This window comes from Podarcis filfolensis (genome assembly GCF_964270895.1).
Source record: "Podarcis filfolensis genome assembly, chromosome: 11".
In the NCBI taxonomy this organism is placed as follows: Eukaryota; Metazoa; Chordata; class Lepidosauria; order Squamata; family Lacertidae; genus Podarcis; species Podarcis filfolensis.
This window is the reverse complement of record NC_139613.1, coordinates 47,733,568-47,751,969: the sequence shown is the minus strand read 5'-3', so window position 1 is coordinate 47,751,969 and position 18,402 is coordinate 47,733,568. Positions and strand designations below refer to the sequence as shown.

Genomic DNA, 18,402 nt, shown 5'->3' with positions numbered 1-18,402 from the left:
TATTTATATAATCTAAAATATCAATGTTATCTAATACTGCAGACTTAATCATATTTTAATTGGGCATAATCCAGTTGAAATCAATGGGATGTTCAAAAAGAAATGTGGAATGGGGCCGTCATTGTGAAATATAAATATGCTTATTCTTGGGAAACGTGCAATAGGAAGATTTTTTGTCTGCTGCTGCACTGAAGACAACAGTTGTTCTTGGATGTAAGACAAAAAAACAGGAATAAACAAGGCCAGCCCAAGACATTTTGCTGCCTGAAGCAAAAACTAAATAGTGCCCCCTCCTGCTGCAGAAGTCAGACACCAATTCCTGCTTTCATCTATCACCCCCCACCCCATGGTGCCACCTTGGCAGGGCAAGTGCTAAAACAATAGCCTTAGAAGTCACAGTGTGCTATCATAGCAGAAAGACCACTGTCTGTATATCTGTAAAGAAAACATTCTGGAGTTTGTTGTGTGTGAATATTGCCAGTACAAGCAGGATAGAAGGTAAAATGACTTGTGGAAAGACAAATAAAGCAAGGTACTGGGTGTGTTGAAATAAGACGGCTTTGTTTTGCTAGTGTAGTGAACAAATATTGTATCTCTCCCAAGCAACATGAGCTGCCGGTTGCAATTCCCAGCAAAGATCAGAGAAGAGATAGCCACCTCACTAAGTCTGCAGCCTATAAAGGTTGTCTGCAGCATATAATCACTTTACTAATTTGAAGGAGGGAAGGAGCAGATCCAGACTGAAGTGCAGTTAAGGCAGCAAAAAGCTTGGGATATGCACTATGCTCAGTGCTAATGCATTTATTTACACGGAAGCCTCACTGCTTTCAGTGGAACCTACTTCCAAAAAGCATTCTCAGGAATGCATCCTTAAGTACAGCCTTCTTCAACTTTGGGTCCTCAAATGTTGTTAGAACTATAACTCCCATCATCTCTGATCACTGGCTAAACTGGCTGGGGATGATGGAGACTGTAGTTCAACAATATCTGGGGACCAAGCTTGAATAATTCTGCTTTAGTGACTGGTAAAGAGACATGGTAAAATGGAGCATGTTAAATTTTTCTGTTATGATTAAATGAACTTTGGCAGGTTCTGCTTACTTACGGCTTTCAAATGGTCATTCTTTTCACAGTCAGGGTGGTCATTTCAACTAACAGGGACAAAAAAACCAACCAACCCATTTGTCTCTTCCTCCCTAACATTTTCATTCAGGTACACTGAGTCAAGTTCCCTTCAACAAAAGAGCTGAAGCTCAAGAATTCATCATACTTGCACTCAATGACAATGAAAAATGATAGAGTGCTGTCCTCTGGAACTTGACAGCTCGCATCCTTTTTTACCAATAGAAATTGATTCAGTGTTTCTCATTCTCTAGGAACAAAACAACCAACAGTTCAGAATGAGAACTGTCACTGAAAAGCAGCTTCTTTACATTTTCTCTTTCCCCTTTCAGATCTCTTGAGATAGAAAAGCTTTAACAGTTCCACTGGCAGACGTTCTTTCAGCTGCGGGATTCGTAACCCAAGTTGCAAATGGCACAACGTCAAAGCTGAATATTTTCATTCTCACTAGACAATATGATTGCCATTGCTTCAGAGAGTATGTTTTCTAAGGTGAATAAAATTAGTCTTCTTACTCATTCAAAAGCAAGCCCCATATTGAATTTAATGGGATTACTTTGTAACTGCACAAAGGATTGCACTGAGAGTCAATCATATCCGTGGCATGTTTGTTGTATTGTTAGGCTTGGGTGTTTGTTTTGTGTTTTTTTTTGAAATCTTGAGATTAAAATTTTTATTGCAATCTGCCTACAGTTTGATTTTGTAACTGGAAAACAGGATAAAAATGTCTTAAAAAATAAATACAGCAATGGAGGACAGGATACCACAGTAATCCTGATGGGAGACATCTAGGAATGCCATGTATGTGGCCCCAAAGATGGGACATAAATGTACAAAATGAAATATTTAAAAACATGATGGCCCCAATCACATCCAATTTGTTTGTGCTTTTTAGAGACCTTCTGAATGGGTTGGAGCTACTTAGTTATACTGCAGTCATAAAAAAATAAGTTTATTTTATTTTGAAGGGCTGCAGAGTAGCTTCTTCTTCAGGGACTTCAACTGAACTTTGTGACAATAATTTTCATAAGCATTATGAGAAAGCAGAACTGAGATTTTGATTTTTGCTTGATGCTTGTAATGCAACAGAAGGGAACGAGAAAAATCACAGGAAACGTATTGTAATTTTAAGATATGCACTGTGAAAAAGAATGCCTCAACTTTAAAAGAATGCTTCAACTTCAATAACAACAGTTTTTTAAAAAAATATTTTATGTATTAAGAAGTTTTTGTTTGTTTCCCATATGAATAGAAGTTCATATTTAGGAATTATTTTTGCAGCTTCAGGATGATTAGGTGATAGAAGGCTGTAAATGTACCACTTGTTGGAATTAGTACAGTGTTACCTCGGGTTACATACGCTTCAGGTTACAGACTCCTCTAACCTAGAGATAGTACCTCAGGTTAAGAACTTTCAGGATGAGAACAGGATGAGAATAGAAATCGTGCTCCGGAAGCATGGCAGCAGCAGGAGGCCCCATTAGCTAAAGTGGTGCCTCAGGTTAAGAACGGACCTCCGGAACAGAATAAGTACCTGAGGTACCACTGTAACTAAAAAGTCTGCAGACAAGTAGTTACCAAGGCTAGGGTGTTGGCTCCTATATATAAAGAATCTGCTTGATCCACTTCACGTTTGGAAGAGATGACATGATAGATGGGACAAAGGAAGTTATGGCTTCTGGTAAAACAACCAGAATTACATTGAAAATGCTTTGCCTTCCACACCTATCTTTGAACTGGCTTGAGAGTGCTGCAGGCTATCACCTACCTTTGACCTATCTCTTACTTTTTCTGCTGATGCATAGTGATGCAGAAGCAATGAAGTCACTGAATAGAATCTACTGGATGTCATGGCACAAAGCCTAGGATGTTGCTGCTTAAGGGCTTGTGTACACTTGCTGGAATCCACATTTTCTCCCTTTGAATTTGACCTTATTAGTCAAATTGAAGTTGAAGATCAAACCTGCTTGATCCTGTCCAGACCAGCAGCTATTCCCTTTTGTCTTTGTCTGCACCTTACCATCTGTTCATTTGAATGTGTTAGTTTTGCACAACCAGGGCATGAACATAAGAATCAGCTGAAAAATTGTGTCTGCCCAGGAATGGCACACATCCAGGAATGGGGGGGGGGGGGAATCAAGGCAATGCATCCACTGTCGGAAAAGCAGTTTGGATATATTTTTCAAAATGTACCACTGGAATAGGGAAATCTGAATTTACAAGGGAAAACCAAAGGGACAGGGGCTGTTTGAGGGTGATGTCATGTGGATGTCGCTACTTAAATGGGAATGCAAGCAGCTTAAAGTGCATATTAAAAGGAGCTCTACTCCCTTCTCAGAGGCACATACACATGGTGGGTGGTGCCAGAAATAAAAGTGGGTGGAGCAATGGATTTAAATTTTACCGCTGTGCAGTGAACTAGTTTCTACACACACCTCTCTATCCTCCATCCAGGAAGCAAGAGTCATTATCAGAGTTCAGTGATGCATTCCAGCCCAGGTGGGTGTGAAGCAAGACCAGTGAGGCCTGTGGCTTGGGGTGAGAAGGTTCTCCATCCCTGCTCCTTTGTAGCAGCCCAAAATTGCTCAGGGGAAGGGATGGAGTAAAGAGCAATCAATGAAGGAAAAGGGATGAGCAAGGTTGAGGGCAGAATCTTGAAGGGGAAGGCCCTTCCTCCCACCCATGGATTCTTTCCATGAAATTTCCTTGCCCTTCTGCTAGCAGCTAGCTAACACCTCATCAGTCAATATGAGGATTAAGAATTTTTTTAAAGCACATCTTTGTACAGTCTAGTCAACAATACTGGAAGTAGCCAGGGCCTTTTTTCAGTAGGAACTCACTGGAACTCAGTTCCGACACCTCTCAGGTGGGCGCCATTGCCATTATAAGAGAACAAGGGAGGTATTCATGGTGCTTCTGACACCTCTTTCTCTACAAAAATTGTGCTGGAAGCAGTGTATCATAACTTACAGATGGGGACAGGCAGGTGTACTCCTGTGCAAGAATTAAGATCCAATGGAAAAGATACAGACATGTAACCCTTAATTTGTTATTCAAACCTGCAGTGCAAATCCCAGCGATTCTCATTGAAAAGAGACAAGAAAATTTGCATTTGCATCCTGTCCTTGATTCCATTAAGTCAAAACAGCTTGATTTAGACCTGGTTGACCTTCTCCACAAAGAGGCATGCTGTTTTTCACAGTGGAACCTAGCCGATAATGTGTGGATTGTAAAACATGCTGGATTAATCATGCAGAAAATCATGCAGAAGAGGAGGACGACACACACCCCTCCACTCCCTGGTTTATGCACATGTACGCTGAAGGCTCTTTAGCTCTTTGGAACCTCTTTTATGCCTTTTGTACTATAAACTGGAAATCCATGCCTGACATGGCATTTAAATGGGTAAATAAATTAGGGGGTGTCTTTAAAATACAAAAATAAGTTGGAAATCCATTCCTAAAACCCTGATAGCTCAAAGAATGCCCCTGCTTCATGAAATGTAATCTTTATCCAAAACTAATGTTTTGTTTTTAAATATAACCCCTGTATAAATTAATCTTATTGCTCTGCATATGAGGTAACTTGCTCTTAACCTTCATTAAATACCTTGTAGGATAGGCACCTATTTGTTCAGCAGCTGTATGTGTGAAGCTGCACATACTAACTCACAGATAACTATCATAATTTAAAATGATGACTGAATAATTAGCTGATCCAAGAATGGGAAGACATTTCTTCACTTATAGAGTAACATTAATGCCAGGATTACAAAAGCTTTTGCAACAGCAATCTATGTGAGCAATTAAAAAAACAACAACCCACAAAATTATCTAAACAGGAAGTGAAATTTATAACTCATACAAAATAATGAAGTATTTTGTAAAAAGAGGAAATTGATTCATCATGGGTAAATCTTGCTCCAGGATATAACTGTCAACTATTTCCAAAGACTTACATGCCACTGTTGACAGCCAATCTATAATGAAACACTAGCTTTTCACATCCTAATACAATATGTACGTTGCAGATATACTAGTTAGTGGAAACATGTCTACAGTGAAGATGCGTTCACTAAAAGTTACCAGTTTTTTTAACTAAGGCTATGAAAATAACAACTCACTAACTCTTTAATTTTAGAAAAGCATCAGGAACTATAAAATCTATTTTATATTAAGACACCTGAAAAGCATGCTAATAATCTGATGTGTGAATAAAAGGAGGACTATTCAAAAAAGGACATCCATATACATTTACAGGAGGCAACAAACTACAAAGTGAAAAGCTTTCTTCAAAGTTAAGATTTCAGTGAAATTTGCCCACAATCCAAAATTTATGGATTTTTAAAAATAGTTATCCAAACTATAATGAAGTAGCCTCATGGTTCAGGTAGCAAATGAGAAGACTGGCAAGCTGCATTCCCATCCAGCACAGATGGGGCTGCCTGTCACTGCCACCATCACCATAGCTGGCTGCCTCCCCACTGGCTACTATAGCCACTGACACCCACAAGGAAGTGCCATCACCAGTACTCTAACAGGGCTCTCCTGAACCACCATTCCTCACTCTGAGGAAAGCTTCCTTTCTCAGAGCAAAGCATCGTGGGGATAGTGGCTGTGAAGATTCCTGGATCCAGTTCTACATTGTGAGGGTGGCAAATCTTGGTTCAAATTTAAATTTCAAGATGCATTTGACACTGTCATGGGAAACTAGTGGTGGCAGATGTGGTCTCCATGGCCACTTCAATAATGCCTCACTCTGAGGAAGGACCCCATCCTCAGAGTGAGGCGTCCATTCATTCATTGAGGCCCTCCTCAAACCTGTTGCTTTCCCTCCTTTTTCTTAGGGAAGATCCAATGTAAAATCCATGCCACTGTCAGTGTATCATTTGGGGTTCCTAGTACAGACTTACAACACAAGCACCATGATTCAATCCAGTGTTAGAAACTCAGATATATAAGCTAAACACTAAATGGCACCTTAAACCTAGGTTACGGTCACCGCAATGGAATGTCTATGTGCCTGTTCCTGCCCACCCGATGGAAATTATTGGTTGTTGTCGTCGTTATCATTTGTATGACTTTATATTTTAGAGAACGAATCTCAAAGCCGTTTAAAACACATTAAAACATCAAACAAAACAATCCAGAATAAAACAAATTCAAGCCTCAAGGAAAATATTTCAGATCCTTCTCTAAGTGACGTTTTGCTTTCCCCAGTCTTCAACCTGGCACTCAGAAATCTCTACACGGTCGCAACTGGACCTGTGCCAGTCACAAAATGAGCCTCACACCTGGCTAATTTCTAATACTGATCCAATCCCATTCAATATTACAAATCTTGAAAGAAAAGTTTCTCAAATTATATTTTCCACATTTCTGGTATTATACCATGGCTCACAACAGGTCTGACTATATCCCTTTTCAGGCATTCAGACTGAAAAGTGCAAAGGGGCCAGTGGGAATTTATGCGGGGAGTCCCACCCCTTTGATGTTGCTGTATCAGCTGGGCTCATTCCCCAACCAATACGTGATCAGTGTTAGTCTTCAGGGAGCTGTTTTACTTGCATATAGGGCTTTCAATATGGGGATGGGAACCCCAACTGTCAGTGATATTTTTGTTTATGCTGCTTGACTGTTACATTGGTCTCTGTAGTATACATGTTCAAATCTCTATTGAAATTTATTTTTGTTTCTCCTCTGTAACTCATCCGGTACTGTAGATGAACAAGAATTTGTTTGTTTGCAAGATGGAATATAGGAAGTGACCCTTTTATTTGTGTGACAATGTCAGAGCCAAATTCAGTATCCATTATACAAGCCGATCCTTTGAAACATGCACAACAATTTAGCATGCCCTCTCTCTGTAGGAAAGGAGATGAAACAACCTGAAGGAAACACATAACAATTTAAGAGATTGGTTTTGTGGAGGTGGTTTCAGGAATTAAGTGGGCAGCTGCTCATTAGATGCACAGCGCATTAACTACATTATAGACACATAGTAATTAAGCAGCAGGAGTACCTCTTAATTCTTGACCTGGGAAGGCGCTATTCATGCATTTACTCATGTGTACTCCTGGCCCCACTTGCAACCTTTGCATGTTGAGCATGGAGATCTGAAAACCTTTGCACAAGCATCTGCTTGTGAATAGGGACTCCAGGTGAGTGACATACCCAGTTGCTTCCATGGATGCCCTCTAGGCAGACAGTTGATTTCATGAAAGATTCCGTTCAGACCTTTGCACTCAGCATGCAAAACTGGGGTGAAGCAACAGCGTTACAATGCATGTGCAAGGCTATAATCACAACTCCACACCACCTGCTGCACACAAAAGTCCTACATGTAAGTAAATGCATGACTAGGGCTATACGTGCATCCAAATGCAGATATAAATAAACAACTCATTTAAAAGAACACAAATCAAACTAACAGTGCAATCCTGTGTGTGTTTATTCAGAAGTAAGTTCCATTATGTTTAGGATTGCAGCATAATAGTTCATGTTTGTTGGGATTCTCCAGACTGAATGGATCAAGGCAGTAGGCAATCTGCTTGAGTGATATATGCAAATACAAACAAAAACAACACCTCAACAAAATTTTTGAAACCAGAGACTCACCAAAAAATGTCAGAGCCAGTGTGGCATAGCAGTTATAGAGTCTGTCTAGGACCTTGGAGATCAGGGTTCAAATCCTCACTTGGATGTGAGGCTCACTTGGGTGACCTTGGGCTAGTCACTAACTCTCAGCGTAACCTACCTCACAGGGTTGCTGTGGGAATTAAATAAGGAGAGGTGAACTCTGTATGCCACCTTGACCTCCTTGGAGAAAAATGTGGGATATAACTGCAACAAACAAGATACAGTGGTACCTTGGTTTAAGAACAGTCCTGTTTACGAATGATTTGGTTTATGAACTCCGCAAAACTGGAAGTAGTGTCCTGGTTTGCGAACCTTACCTCGGTCTAAGAACGGAATCCGAACAGTAGAAGGGCACCAGTGGCGGGAGGCCTCTTTAGGGAAAGCGTGCCTCAGTTTAAGAACAGTTTCAGTTTAAAAACGGACTTCTGGAATGGATTAAGTTCGTAAACTGAGGTACTACTGGACTGGTTTCTGTGTAAAACCACCATACCAGACAGACACTAAAACAACAACTTTTCTGTCTCGAAACAATGAAGTGCGTCTCTTAACATATAATTAGCAAAAGCTGAGAAGTGTGCCTGTGAGTAATGGGTCAATGGAATCCCATCTGCTCAGCTGACTAATGTGTTCCTATGATCTGCAGGAAATGCAGCAGAATAAAGCTCTGATATTCACTGCAGTGCTCTCACATCAGCTCCTGTGACCTGAATGCTAAGGTGTCCTACTCCAGGGATGTGTAATCCGTGGCCCTCCAGATGTTCTCACAATTCCTTGTCATTGTCCATGCTGACTAGGGCTGATGGAAGTCTGAGTCCAGAACCACTGGGAAGACCCCAGGTTCCCCGTACCTGCTGACTGTTCTAGCAAGAATGGCAGACCAAAATGAGCACAGGCATCAGATCCAATCATGCAGGCAGATGTTGGAGCTCCAAATAAAATACAATGCTCATATGACCTGATTATTTTTAACATAGAAATTATTTAATATAGGCAACGTATCACTATAGATATTTATGGAATATTTACAGTAAACACTGATATAGCAGTGCAGTCAAGTGATTTAACAGAATTAGAGTGAATGGTTTAAAGAAATTCTAACAAGGACCCTTATGTGTGGAACCATTAACCCCATGAGCTGAGTTTCCACTTGCTGTTGTTTGACTTTATAAATGGAATTTCTGTGTGTATCTGTGGTGGGGTTGTTTTTTCAAAGTTGTTTACTTTTGCTCATATGACAAGAACAGAGCCTGATTCAAAACACTGTTAGTAGGATAGCAGACTGCATAAACAGCAGAATTTTCCTGCTTCAAATGTTGCTGGACACACGGGGCGGGGGGAAGAGGTTGGCAAGCACTCTTAAGATCATTTGTGCATAAACCAATCTACACGCTACTAGGTTCGTGGAAATATTTGAGATGCAAATATGTATCCTAGCTACTCTCATGTCTTCCTCTCCCTGTTGTTGTTGTTGTTGTTGTTGTTGTTGTTTCCCTTCCCCAACTTCTATCTTTTTCACCATCAACTTTTAAAGTCCTTGACACAGTGACTTCATATGTTACTTGTTAAATTTCCATGTATATTAACAGCAACTGATACATAATAACATGAACATGGGGAGTTTTGTTTGATTTATATGCCAAATTAATTGTGATGTTTCTGTCCTGGTCTTTTTGAGTTGTAGTGGTTTAGTTTCTATATTGGAAAGAGCACTAGCTCAAATACCAAATATATTATTAACTTATTTCAGGAAGAGTGTCTTCTATAGTGACAAATATTCAGCAAAGGACTGTCTGTGGCCTTTTCATGTGCCCTGTATGTGGTGCCCCTAAATTTAGATCAATATTCAAAACTCCTATTGTTCTAGGCGCATTTTGCAACAGGGAATTTCACTAGTGCAAGCAGTTTCTGAGCTTTGAGTGAAGTACTGCGCCTAAGATTTCAGATTAAAACTGCAGAGTGGAAGGAAAGGAGGACCCTTTTCTGCTTACCCACTTCCAGCTACTTTCCAAAGACCGGAGAAGAGACCCTCTTAAGAATATTAGGGAGGTGGGCAGGGGAATGACCAGACCATGTGAAAAATGAACATAACATTTTAGCTGCAGTTCATTTATTTTCAGCTTTGTATTCTTGTTATTAAAAAAGCGCACCCAAACATTCTGTTGTTGTGCCCATAACCTCGTGATCCTTAAAATATTGCAGGACCACAGTTTGCATCAATCACAGACAGCATGTTTAATGGCCAGGGATGATGGGATTTGTGATTCAACTATGTCTGGTGTGCCACAGGTTCCCTAACTCTGATCTAGATTAGGTTAGAAATTTGCATGATAAAAATAAGTAAACAGCCTGAGCACAAACCTCTGATTATGGGGATGCACCCAGTTACTTTCACATCTAGGGCACAATGATTCCTGACTGCAAGTATGACAAGTTAAAAGGTGTAAGAGACAATGTAGACTATTTACATTGGATATTTCACATTAGATATAATTTGCCTGCTAATTTTGCCCTCTGTTCATTTTGGAAAATTTACTTTCAATTTTTATGAAGTCTTTTTCAGTTCCTTAGAGCAGGTGTAGTCAATGTGGTGCCCTCCATTTGCTGCTGGACTGCCACCTCTGATCATTCACCATGTTTTCTGGGGCTGATGAGAGCTGGAGTCCAATAGCACGTGGGTGGCATCAAGTTGGCTACTCATGTACATGCTGTCTAACAGTGCAATCCTGTGTGCACCTACTTAGAGGTTAAGCCTCACTGAATTCAGCAGGATTTCCTCAATGTTAGGGATCAGGGAGAAATTCAAATCAGTTCGTGTTTAAAGCCGAATATATCAAATTCCCACTTTCCAAAGCAATACAAGAACTAAAACATAGCCATCTTTCAAAATTTGCACTTATCTAAATTTTGCAATCCAGTTCTCCATTCCCTCCATGCAATATTAGGAGAAATTGTGCACAGAAATGAATATATTAGTGAAAATAACATATATTTGGAGAAATTGATGGCAAAAATGTGTACATTAGTCAAAACTGCATACAAAAATGTGTTTATTAGGATAAATTCACACTAAAAACATGAAGAATTTGCATTAGGAGTTTAAAAAAGAAAGTTCGCAAATTGCTGCAGAAATGTACAGAACTGAATTTAAGGTTCGAAAAATGATAAACTGAAATTGACAGATCCTTCCATTGCTACTCTCAGCTAACTGTGCCTAGGATTGCAGCCTAAGTGGGCCATCACTACAGAATGTGCCAAGCGCTGATCAAACTACAAATTGAAAGCAGCATGTTTAATATTATTATTATTATTATTATTTGCTCCAAGGCGACATAAAAGCTTAGTTGTGTATGTAGTTCTCCGCACAACCTGCCAGGAAAAATATAGGAGGAACACAGCCTGCAAGTAAACACCTGCCACTTTAGATGACACCTGGAATTAAACTGGTGATCTCTAGTGTGAGGCATGATTTGCTGTATTTAGAGTTTAAACGCCTACCTCTCTCCACCTGAGGCTGTAACCTCATCTGGACTGGACACAGAGGTGGAAGCCTAACATGATTGACCATACGTTACAACAACAACAGCAGCAGGGCAAGCCACTAAATTTACAAGAAGCTTTGAAGTTCTTCACATTCGCAGAGAGAAACTGACCTTCAAGTGACAGGTTTTTTTACACGGTTAAGTTTCCTGAGACAAATATGTTAGGCATTCATACTCTTTAAGAGCTTTTTTCAGACAAATGGAAGTCTTCTACATGACAGGTTTTATCCGGATAGAGGAGGAAATGTCAAGAGCTAGATAAAAGAAGATAAAAGGCAGAGCAGTAAGCTATGAACCTTCTGGCTCTTTCACCATCACCACTAATCTAGTGCATGCTTGAATAACAGAGTAAACAGGGGACAGAAATTGACAGATGTGATCCTCTACCAAACTCCATTTTGAAGTTATCTTCTTAGAAAACCTGGAAGTGCTGATGCCCCACCTGATGTCTAGAAAGGTATAGGGATGCACCATTTGGCCCCATCTACATCCAAGGACCCTATATCTCCCCGCCCTGCAAGGATCTTTCTACCACGTCTCCCTTTGTAAGAAGGGCAATCTGGTCTCCAGATCTACACTGCTTCACTTATTCTGGCTGCCTATCAAGATCCACTAATGTTCAGGGCTTGGATTACAGGGGAGCTAGAGATGGATGGGCCCTCTTATATTTTGTGGTTGCTCCTTTATAGGCTGCTTATAGCCTGTGTTCGCATAGGGCATTTATGCATATGCGAGCTACTGTTTCCATCTGTGCATGCATTTGTGCACCTTCTTCTACACACAAGTTCTTTAAATTTCGTGTCTCCGAAATCTATCTCAGTGGCTCCCATCTAGTGCTTGATGAGATATATTTGTGCTGTGAGTATTAGAATCTTAATACACTGGCACCACTAAGCCCATCAACTGACCCCGGTGCAAATAATAATAATAATAATAATAATAATAATAATAATAATAATAATGGAATACCCCACCCATCTGGCTTTGTTTCCCCGGCCACTCTGGGCAGCTTCTAGCAAACTATAACAACATAATAAAACATTAAACATTAGAGCACGGGTGTCAAACACAAGGCCCGCGGGCCGAATCCGGCCCGCCAGACCTCGTCATGTGGCCCGTGTAGCTGCCGCCGGCCTTCACCTTTTATTCTCGCTTTTTTTTTTTTTTGGACACAAGAAAGCCGCCTCTTCAGCGCATGTGCGGCAGCCTACAAGCCAGAGAACGTCTGCCCTCTAGCGGCGCCGGCCGTTCTACACAGGAAACCTTCACTTTACATGCATTCAGGAAACCTCCACTTGTTTTTATATTGAGCGCATATTGAGTCCTATAGATACAACCGGCCCTTTGAGGGTGACCAAACTGCTGATGCGGCCTCCGATGAATTTGAGTTTGACACCCCTGCATTAGAGGTCTGCCTTCAGATGTCTTCTAAAAGTTGTGTAGTTCTTTATCTCTTTGACATCTGATGGGAGGGCATTACACAAGGTGGGTGCCACTGCCGAGAAGGCCCTCTGCCTGGTTCCCTATAACTTCACTTCTTGCGGTGAGGGAACTGCCAGAAGACCTTTGGAGGTGGACCTCAGTGTTCGGGCTGAATGATGGGGGTGGGGACCCCCCCCCAAATAATCAATTATATTGATTATTTCACCATTTCAATTTGTGTGTGTGTGTGTGTGTGTGTGTGTGTGTGTGTGTGTGTGTGTGTACAGGATACAAAAACTGACCTATTAATTTGAACTACCTCCATTAAAAGAAATAACACATGGTAGTTCTTCGGAAAACACAATCCAAGATCCTGCTGCAAACAGCACTGGATGCAGTGGGGGTATTTTGCCCCATTGTCCCTGCATCAGTAGCTAGTCTCTCCCCCTGAATTACTCTTCAGCACTCTTGCAGGATGCCCACCACAACATTACAAGCAATACTCAAAGGCTCTCTCAAGGCAGGTTTCTACCAGTCCCTCAAATCCTATCCTGAAGGTTGCCAGACAAGCATTTGACCTAAGCCTTGCAGAGTAAGGTGTCAACCATGAGTTGTACCAAAGAGACTTTTCCTTGGGTTGCCTGGCAAAAGGCAGATTCCAGACAATCCTGAATCCCAGCCAGTGCCATATCTCAAATTAAGCTCTGTCGATGATTTAGAAAATTACATCTTACAACTAGGTAGAAATCCTACAGAGAATGCAAGATTTAATTCATAACTTAATTATAGCTGAATTAGCCATTGACTTGAACGTCAACTATCTAGGACATGTCTACACACGTATTTCCTTTGCTGTCACAGTTTTAAATCAGTGTCCAAATAAACGAGGCATCCTGTTGCATCAATTCAAGCTGCCATACTACCTACCTACCCAGAGCTTTGTCTAGTTTAGCTTTCTTATGCTGTGTTCACCTATATGTCCGAATATAAAACAAATCCCTACGATGCCACCCAACCCAATCCAAGCCTCAGTTCTCTATGTAAGAAACAGACCAAGGAACAGCACGTTTGTGTCTATTTATTACTAAGTGTTAAGTGGCGACTGGCAAACGTGTGAGATGGATCATAAATCAAGCCACAGTCTGAATGCTTATCACCTGGTAAATATGTACAGTGCTTATGATGGAGCCAATTTGCAATGAAGAACTATCCAGTGAAAAGTTACTGATTTATGTACATAACATGTGGCAACAGACTGAACCAAACTTAGCATAATGGACTTTTACACGCCATCCGACTACAAGCTTGGAGCACCACTGTTACAGTCATCAAACCACCTAAACCACCTTGTTGCAGCCTCTTTGGGGGAGAGCAGCACATCCCGTTTCATTGCTGTGACAAATCAAAACCACTCTGTACTAACCAGTTTGGGCAACCTTTTGAACTACACAAATAGCCAGACAGGGCTGTGGCCCCCAAACGAGTTAAATATAAACATTAACAAAAATTGCCAGGACAACCAATTCCCACAAACACTGGCAAAACCAGCATGAGAGCGCTGTGGCTTAGTTCTGAGAAGTTACTTCTCTACAAAGAACACAAACGTCAAGTCAGACAAGTGGCAGAGTAGTCTGCAGAAAACTTGTCCGAGGATTGGAATCCTTTTGCAGAACATCTGAAGAGCCATTAGAATTGCACAAAAACATGAGCAGCATTTGAAATATCAGCAACAGTAGAGAGGCATTAAGGCCAATAACCCAGGATGTATATGTGTTTGTGTGTGTGCTTATGTGTGTGTATATATATATATATATATATATATGTGTGTGTGTGTGTGTACACACACATATAGAAGCATGTGCACACACCTATATATATATATATATATATATATATATACACACACACTCACACATATACGGAGTGTTAAAATACACAGCATTAAAGGATAAACATAGAGAGGTTTACCATATTTCAAACAGTGAAAATCTGGACAGAAAAGTTGGCAAATTGTTGAGGGAGGGGGCTTTTCTTAGTTTTGCCCAGAGTCATTGACCTTTTTCCTTTTTGGGGGGTGGGGGGCAGAGTTGTTGAGCTCCTTTTACTTAAGTTTTGCGCAAAGTGGTTGCAAAATCGCAAAAAAGAGCTACCTATCATACACCACCATGCAGGGTGTGTGTGTGGGGTGTGTGTGTGTGTGTGTGTATTTTTAATGGTTGACCATGATTCATCAAAGCTATTGCTGATGGCAAAGTATTTGCATATGGGTTTTTTTTAACAGAACTTTTCCATAAAGTCCCCCCCCCAAGGTTTCTCTCTCCCCCCCCCCCAAAGAAAGCGCACATCCCCTTGTGACAGTGTGGCCATGTGTCCTCTCCCCCGCCATGTCCCCCTTTCCCCCCCCCCCAGGGGTCCAACTTGGAGAGACTTATTTTGAGCGGCCGTCCGAAGCGTCCTCTGGGAAAAGATGGCCAGCCTGGCGAGGGGAACAGGTGGCTGCAGCTACGTGGCGAGGAAAGGCTACTTACTGGGTCAAGGCAGCTTTTTCCTTTTTAGCGGCGGCCGCCCCGTCGTGCTGGAGGTCAGTCATGAGGAGGAGCACCATTCGGAAAGGGGAAGCCGAACTCCCGTTTCCCCCTTGTCCCCTCACGGCCAACCCACTCCTGGCGGGGGCTAGAAACTTTCGCCCCCGTCCCCTCCTCTTCCCTGCTTCCTGTCACCTCACGACGCTCCGCATCCTCCGAGGAAGAAAAGAAAGAAGGAGAGAAGGAGAGAAAGAGAGAGGAGGAGGAGGAGAAGTTTCGCAGCCCCGCCCCCCCCACCGCCCCGCGCGCACCTCAGCCTCGCTAACCTGAGCGAGTTTCGACCGGTCTCCGTTCGCGACCGAGAAGGAGAGAGGGAGGGAAAGCCCCGCCGAAGGCCCGTCCCATTCTCAACCCGCAGAGCGAGTCCCGGCGAGGCTGGAGGGAAGGAGGAGGAGGAGGAGGAAGAAGAAGAAGAAGAAGAAAGGAAACCGGCCCGACGAGCTCCTCTGAGAGGGAGCCGGTGGCCCAAAACGTGCCCGGGAAGAGCGGGGCATGTCGGGTATTCACCGCGCGAGAACATTCCAGAAGGCGGCGGTTTTTTTGGGGGGGGGCCGAGCTGCCCCCGTTGGCTGCGGAAAGGCCTCGTGAGGGGAAGGGCCTTCGATCGGATTTTCCCGCCTTTTTTTTTTTTTTTAGGAGGGGGATGGCGCTTTTGAGGGGGAAAGAAACGAAAAATGCTCAACCATTTCTTGGGTTGGGTCCAAAAATAAATAAATAAAAGCTCGAAAGCTTTCGGGGGTTTCCTAGAAAGAAACTAAAGCACACCCGTTGTGGGGGTTTCCAGAAAAAAAACACCACAACTCAACCATGTTGGGGGGCTTCCCAAAAAGAAAAAAACCCTCAACAACTTTTGGGGTGTCCCTAGCTGCTTATTTCGTTCGGTTTAGGGTTGCCGTATTTCCAAAAGTAAAGTTCCAGACACCTGCAAAGTTTCCTTTTTGAAGGGTGCCAAAATTGGGTACAAACCCAAACCTCCCGCCAAAATTGTGATTTTCAACTTCCAGGTTCCCCCCCCACACACACACCGTGTTTACACATGAAAACCAGGAATTGCCTGACATGTCGGAAGCCTAGTTCCATTTCTGGATTGCTTCCGGTGAAACACCTCAAAGCACTTCCACAATACTGTATAAGCATGAGGACATACCCGCCAGTTGCTCCAGCCACTCAGGGCAGCTCCCAACATAATTAATAACACAATAAAACATTTAAAGCAACCTTCCCATACAGGGCTGCCTTCAGATGGCATGGAGGTGGGATAACTCCAAACCCTCCAACATTTCTCGGAAGAAAATAGGGATTTTTGGAATTTTAATTTGGACAAAGATGGGAAGTATTACTAAAGAAACTTGCTTGTTGTCCAAAATTAATGTTACTGAATATTTCGGATGACGCCAATGCAGATACATTGTCAAAAGAATTTGTCTTATTATTGGCAGCGCAAATAGTAATTGTGACTCAGTGGAAAACAGCCCAAAATCTTGCACTATATTCTCACTCTGGAATAAAGCCATAACAGAGAAAATCACACATTATTTGAGATTTCAATAAGACACCTTTTATACGATTGGGCATTCTTTTGTGACATATAAAGAGGAGCCACCATTTTCAACCCAACCCTCATGGCAAATCTGAAGCTATACTTGATCTGATATCACCAATAGTCTTCACTTGGAGTTTGTTATTTTAACTCACATGCAACTCATGCCTATTTTACAGTTTTCCATCTTTGGATATTCATTTGTTGTTATCTGTTGATTTAAAAAACCTTTATCAAAAATAAAAAAACAAAACAAAACCCTTTACCAAAACCCACAAACAGGCATTTAAAAACATGTTATGTCGTGGGAAGATGTTCCAAAATGTAAGCTCAGTTTCTCCATTCTACAGAGTGGACCTTTTGAAAAGATGCTATCTTCAGGAGACCGTCTCCTGCGGAGTAGAGTAACCCCTTGGATATATAAGGCGTAAGATGATCTTTTCGATATCCTTGTCCAAAGCTGTATAGGGCTTTGTATACCACCAGCACCTTGAACTTAGCTAAACTGGTAGACAGTGCTCACTTCCAACTTGGCTTGAATGACACAATGTCAACAGAAGCATGTGTATTGATGTTGCTCTCAGGCTAAGTGTCATTAGCCTGGTTTCATTATAAGTCCATTTCTCCCCTGCCCATGCATTTTGCCTCTCTAACAGCTGCTGGAGAACCAAACGCTTTTTAAACAGGTGAATTTCTCCCTTTTAAAATATCCATATGCCAGAAAAAACTTGACCCACTAACTGCTTGTGCACCAGGAAGCTGTGAAGAGCCCTATCAGAAATCAAAATAGGGGCCCTTGTGTCTTTTCTTAAGGAATCCACAAGGTTGCATTTTCTGGTTCCCAGCCCCACTCCACTCCTTGATGAATGCCATATCTGATCATGCTACTGTTTCCTGGATTACATTACCTTCAGTTGCTTCAATAACACCAGGTTGCATAGCTTCCACAACACCAGTTTGATAATGCTTGAGGAATTCATATATTGCAAATTGAACTGACCCAGTCCCCAACCTCCTCAGCTAATGTATGAACTGAAAAATAGTTATCCATCAGACTTTTTCTGAATACAGGTGACTCTCTACTTATGCTGGGGTTATGTTCCGGGGATAGTGCCTAAAGCCAAAACCAGGTATTGTCAAAACACATTGGGTTCAATGGCAGGTGGGATTGCTAAAGTCTTTTTTCCCTTTTGATTTTCTTCCCTTTTTTTTGCCAAGCCTGTAAAGCTGAATGTGCACAAGTTAAATGCGCTTAAGTTGCGGGTTACTTCTACTGCAATAGTTCTTTGCCCAAAACATTATGAAAACAACTTTTAAAATGTTTGTTTTGGGATAAAATATATTCTGAAATATATTAAAACCTGTTTGGAAAGTCATATTTGATACATATGTAAATACAAATTATTCTTAATATTTTATTTATTAAAATATTTATAGACCACAATTTCATAAAAAGTGCCTTACGACAAGAATACTTAAAACCACATTGTAAAACCATATTAAAAAGTTAAAAACAGACATTGATTAACCATTGTGGAGAGATTTATTCTTTATTG

The 18,402-nt window shown here is 41.5% G+C and overlaps 1 protein-coding gene across 5 annotated transcripts in view; it reads right to left on the bottom strand.

Moving 5' to 3' along the window:
• The window catches only part of GRAMD2B (GRAM domain containing 2B), a 55,576-nt gene that overhangs the window by 15,061 nt on the left and 22,113 nt on the right, over positions 1–18,402 (bottom strand). The window contains exons 1-2 of one of the 5 annotated variants that reach the window (XM_083576961.1): positions 15,573–15,842; positions 10,119–10,175 (exon numbers count right to left, since the gene is read on the bottom strand). The exons of 1 other annotated variant lie outside the window; for it this stretch is intronic. In XM_083576961.1, coding sequence (XP_083433087.1) covers positions 10,119–10,175; positions 15,573–15,826 — 311 coding nt within the window. In that variant the 5' untranslated portion in view covers positions 15,827–15,842. Of the gene's footprint in view, positions 1–10,118; positions 10,176–15,249; positions 15,843–18,402 lie in introns of those variants that run through there. 3 more of the 5 variants (XM_083576959.1, XM_083576960.1, XM_083576963.1) reach the window with 3 other exon arrangements.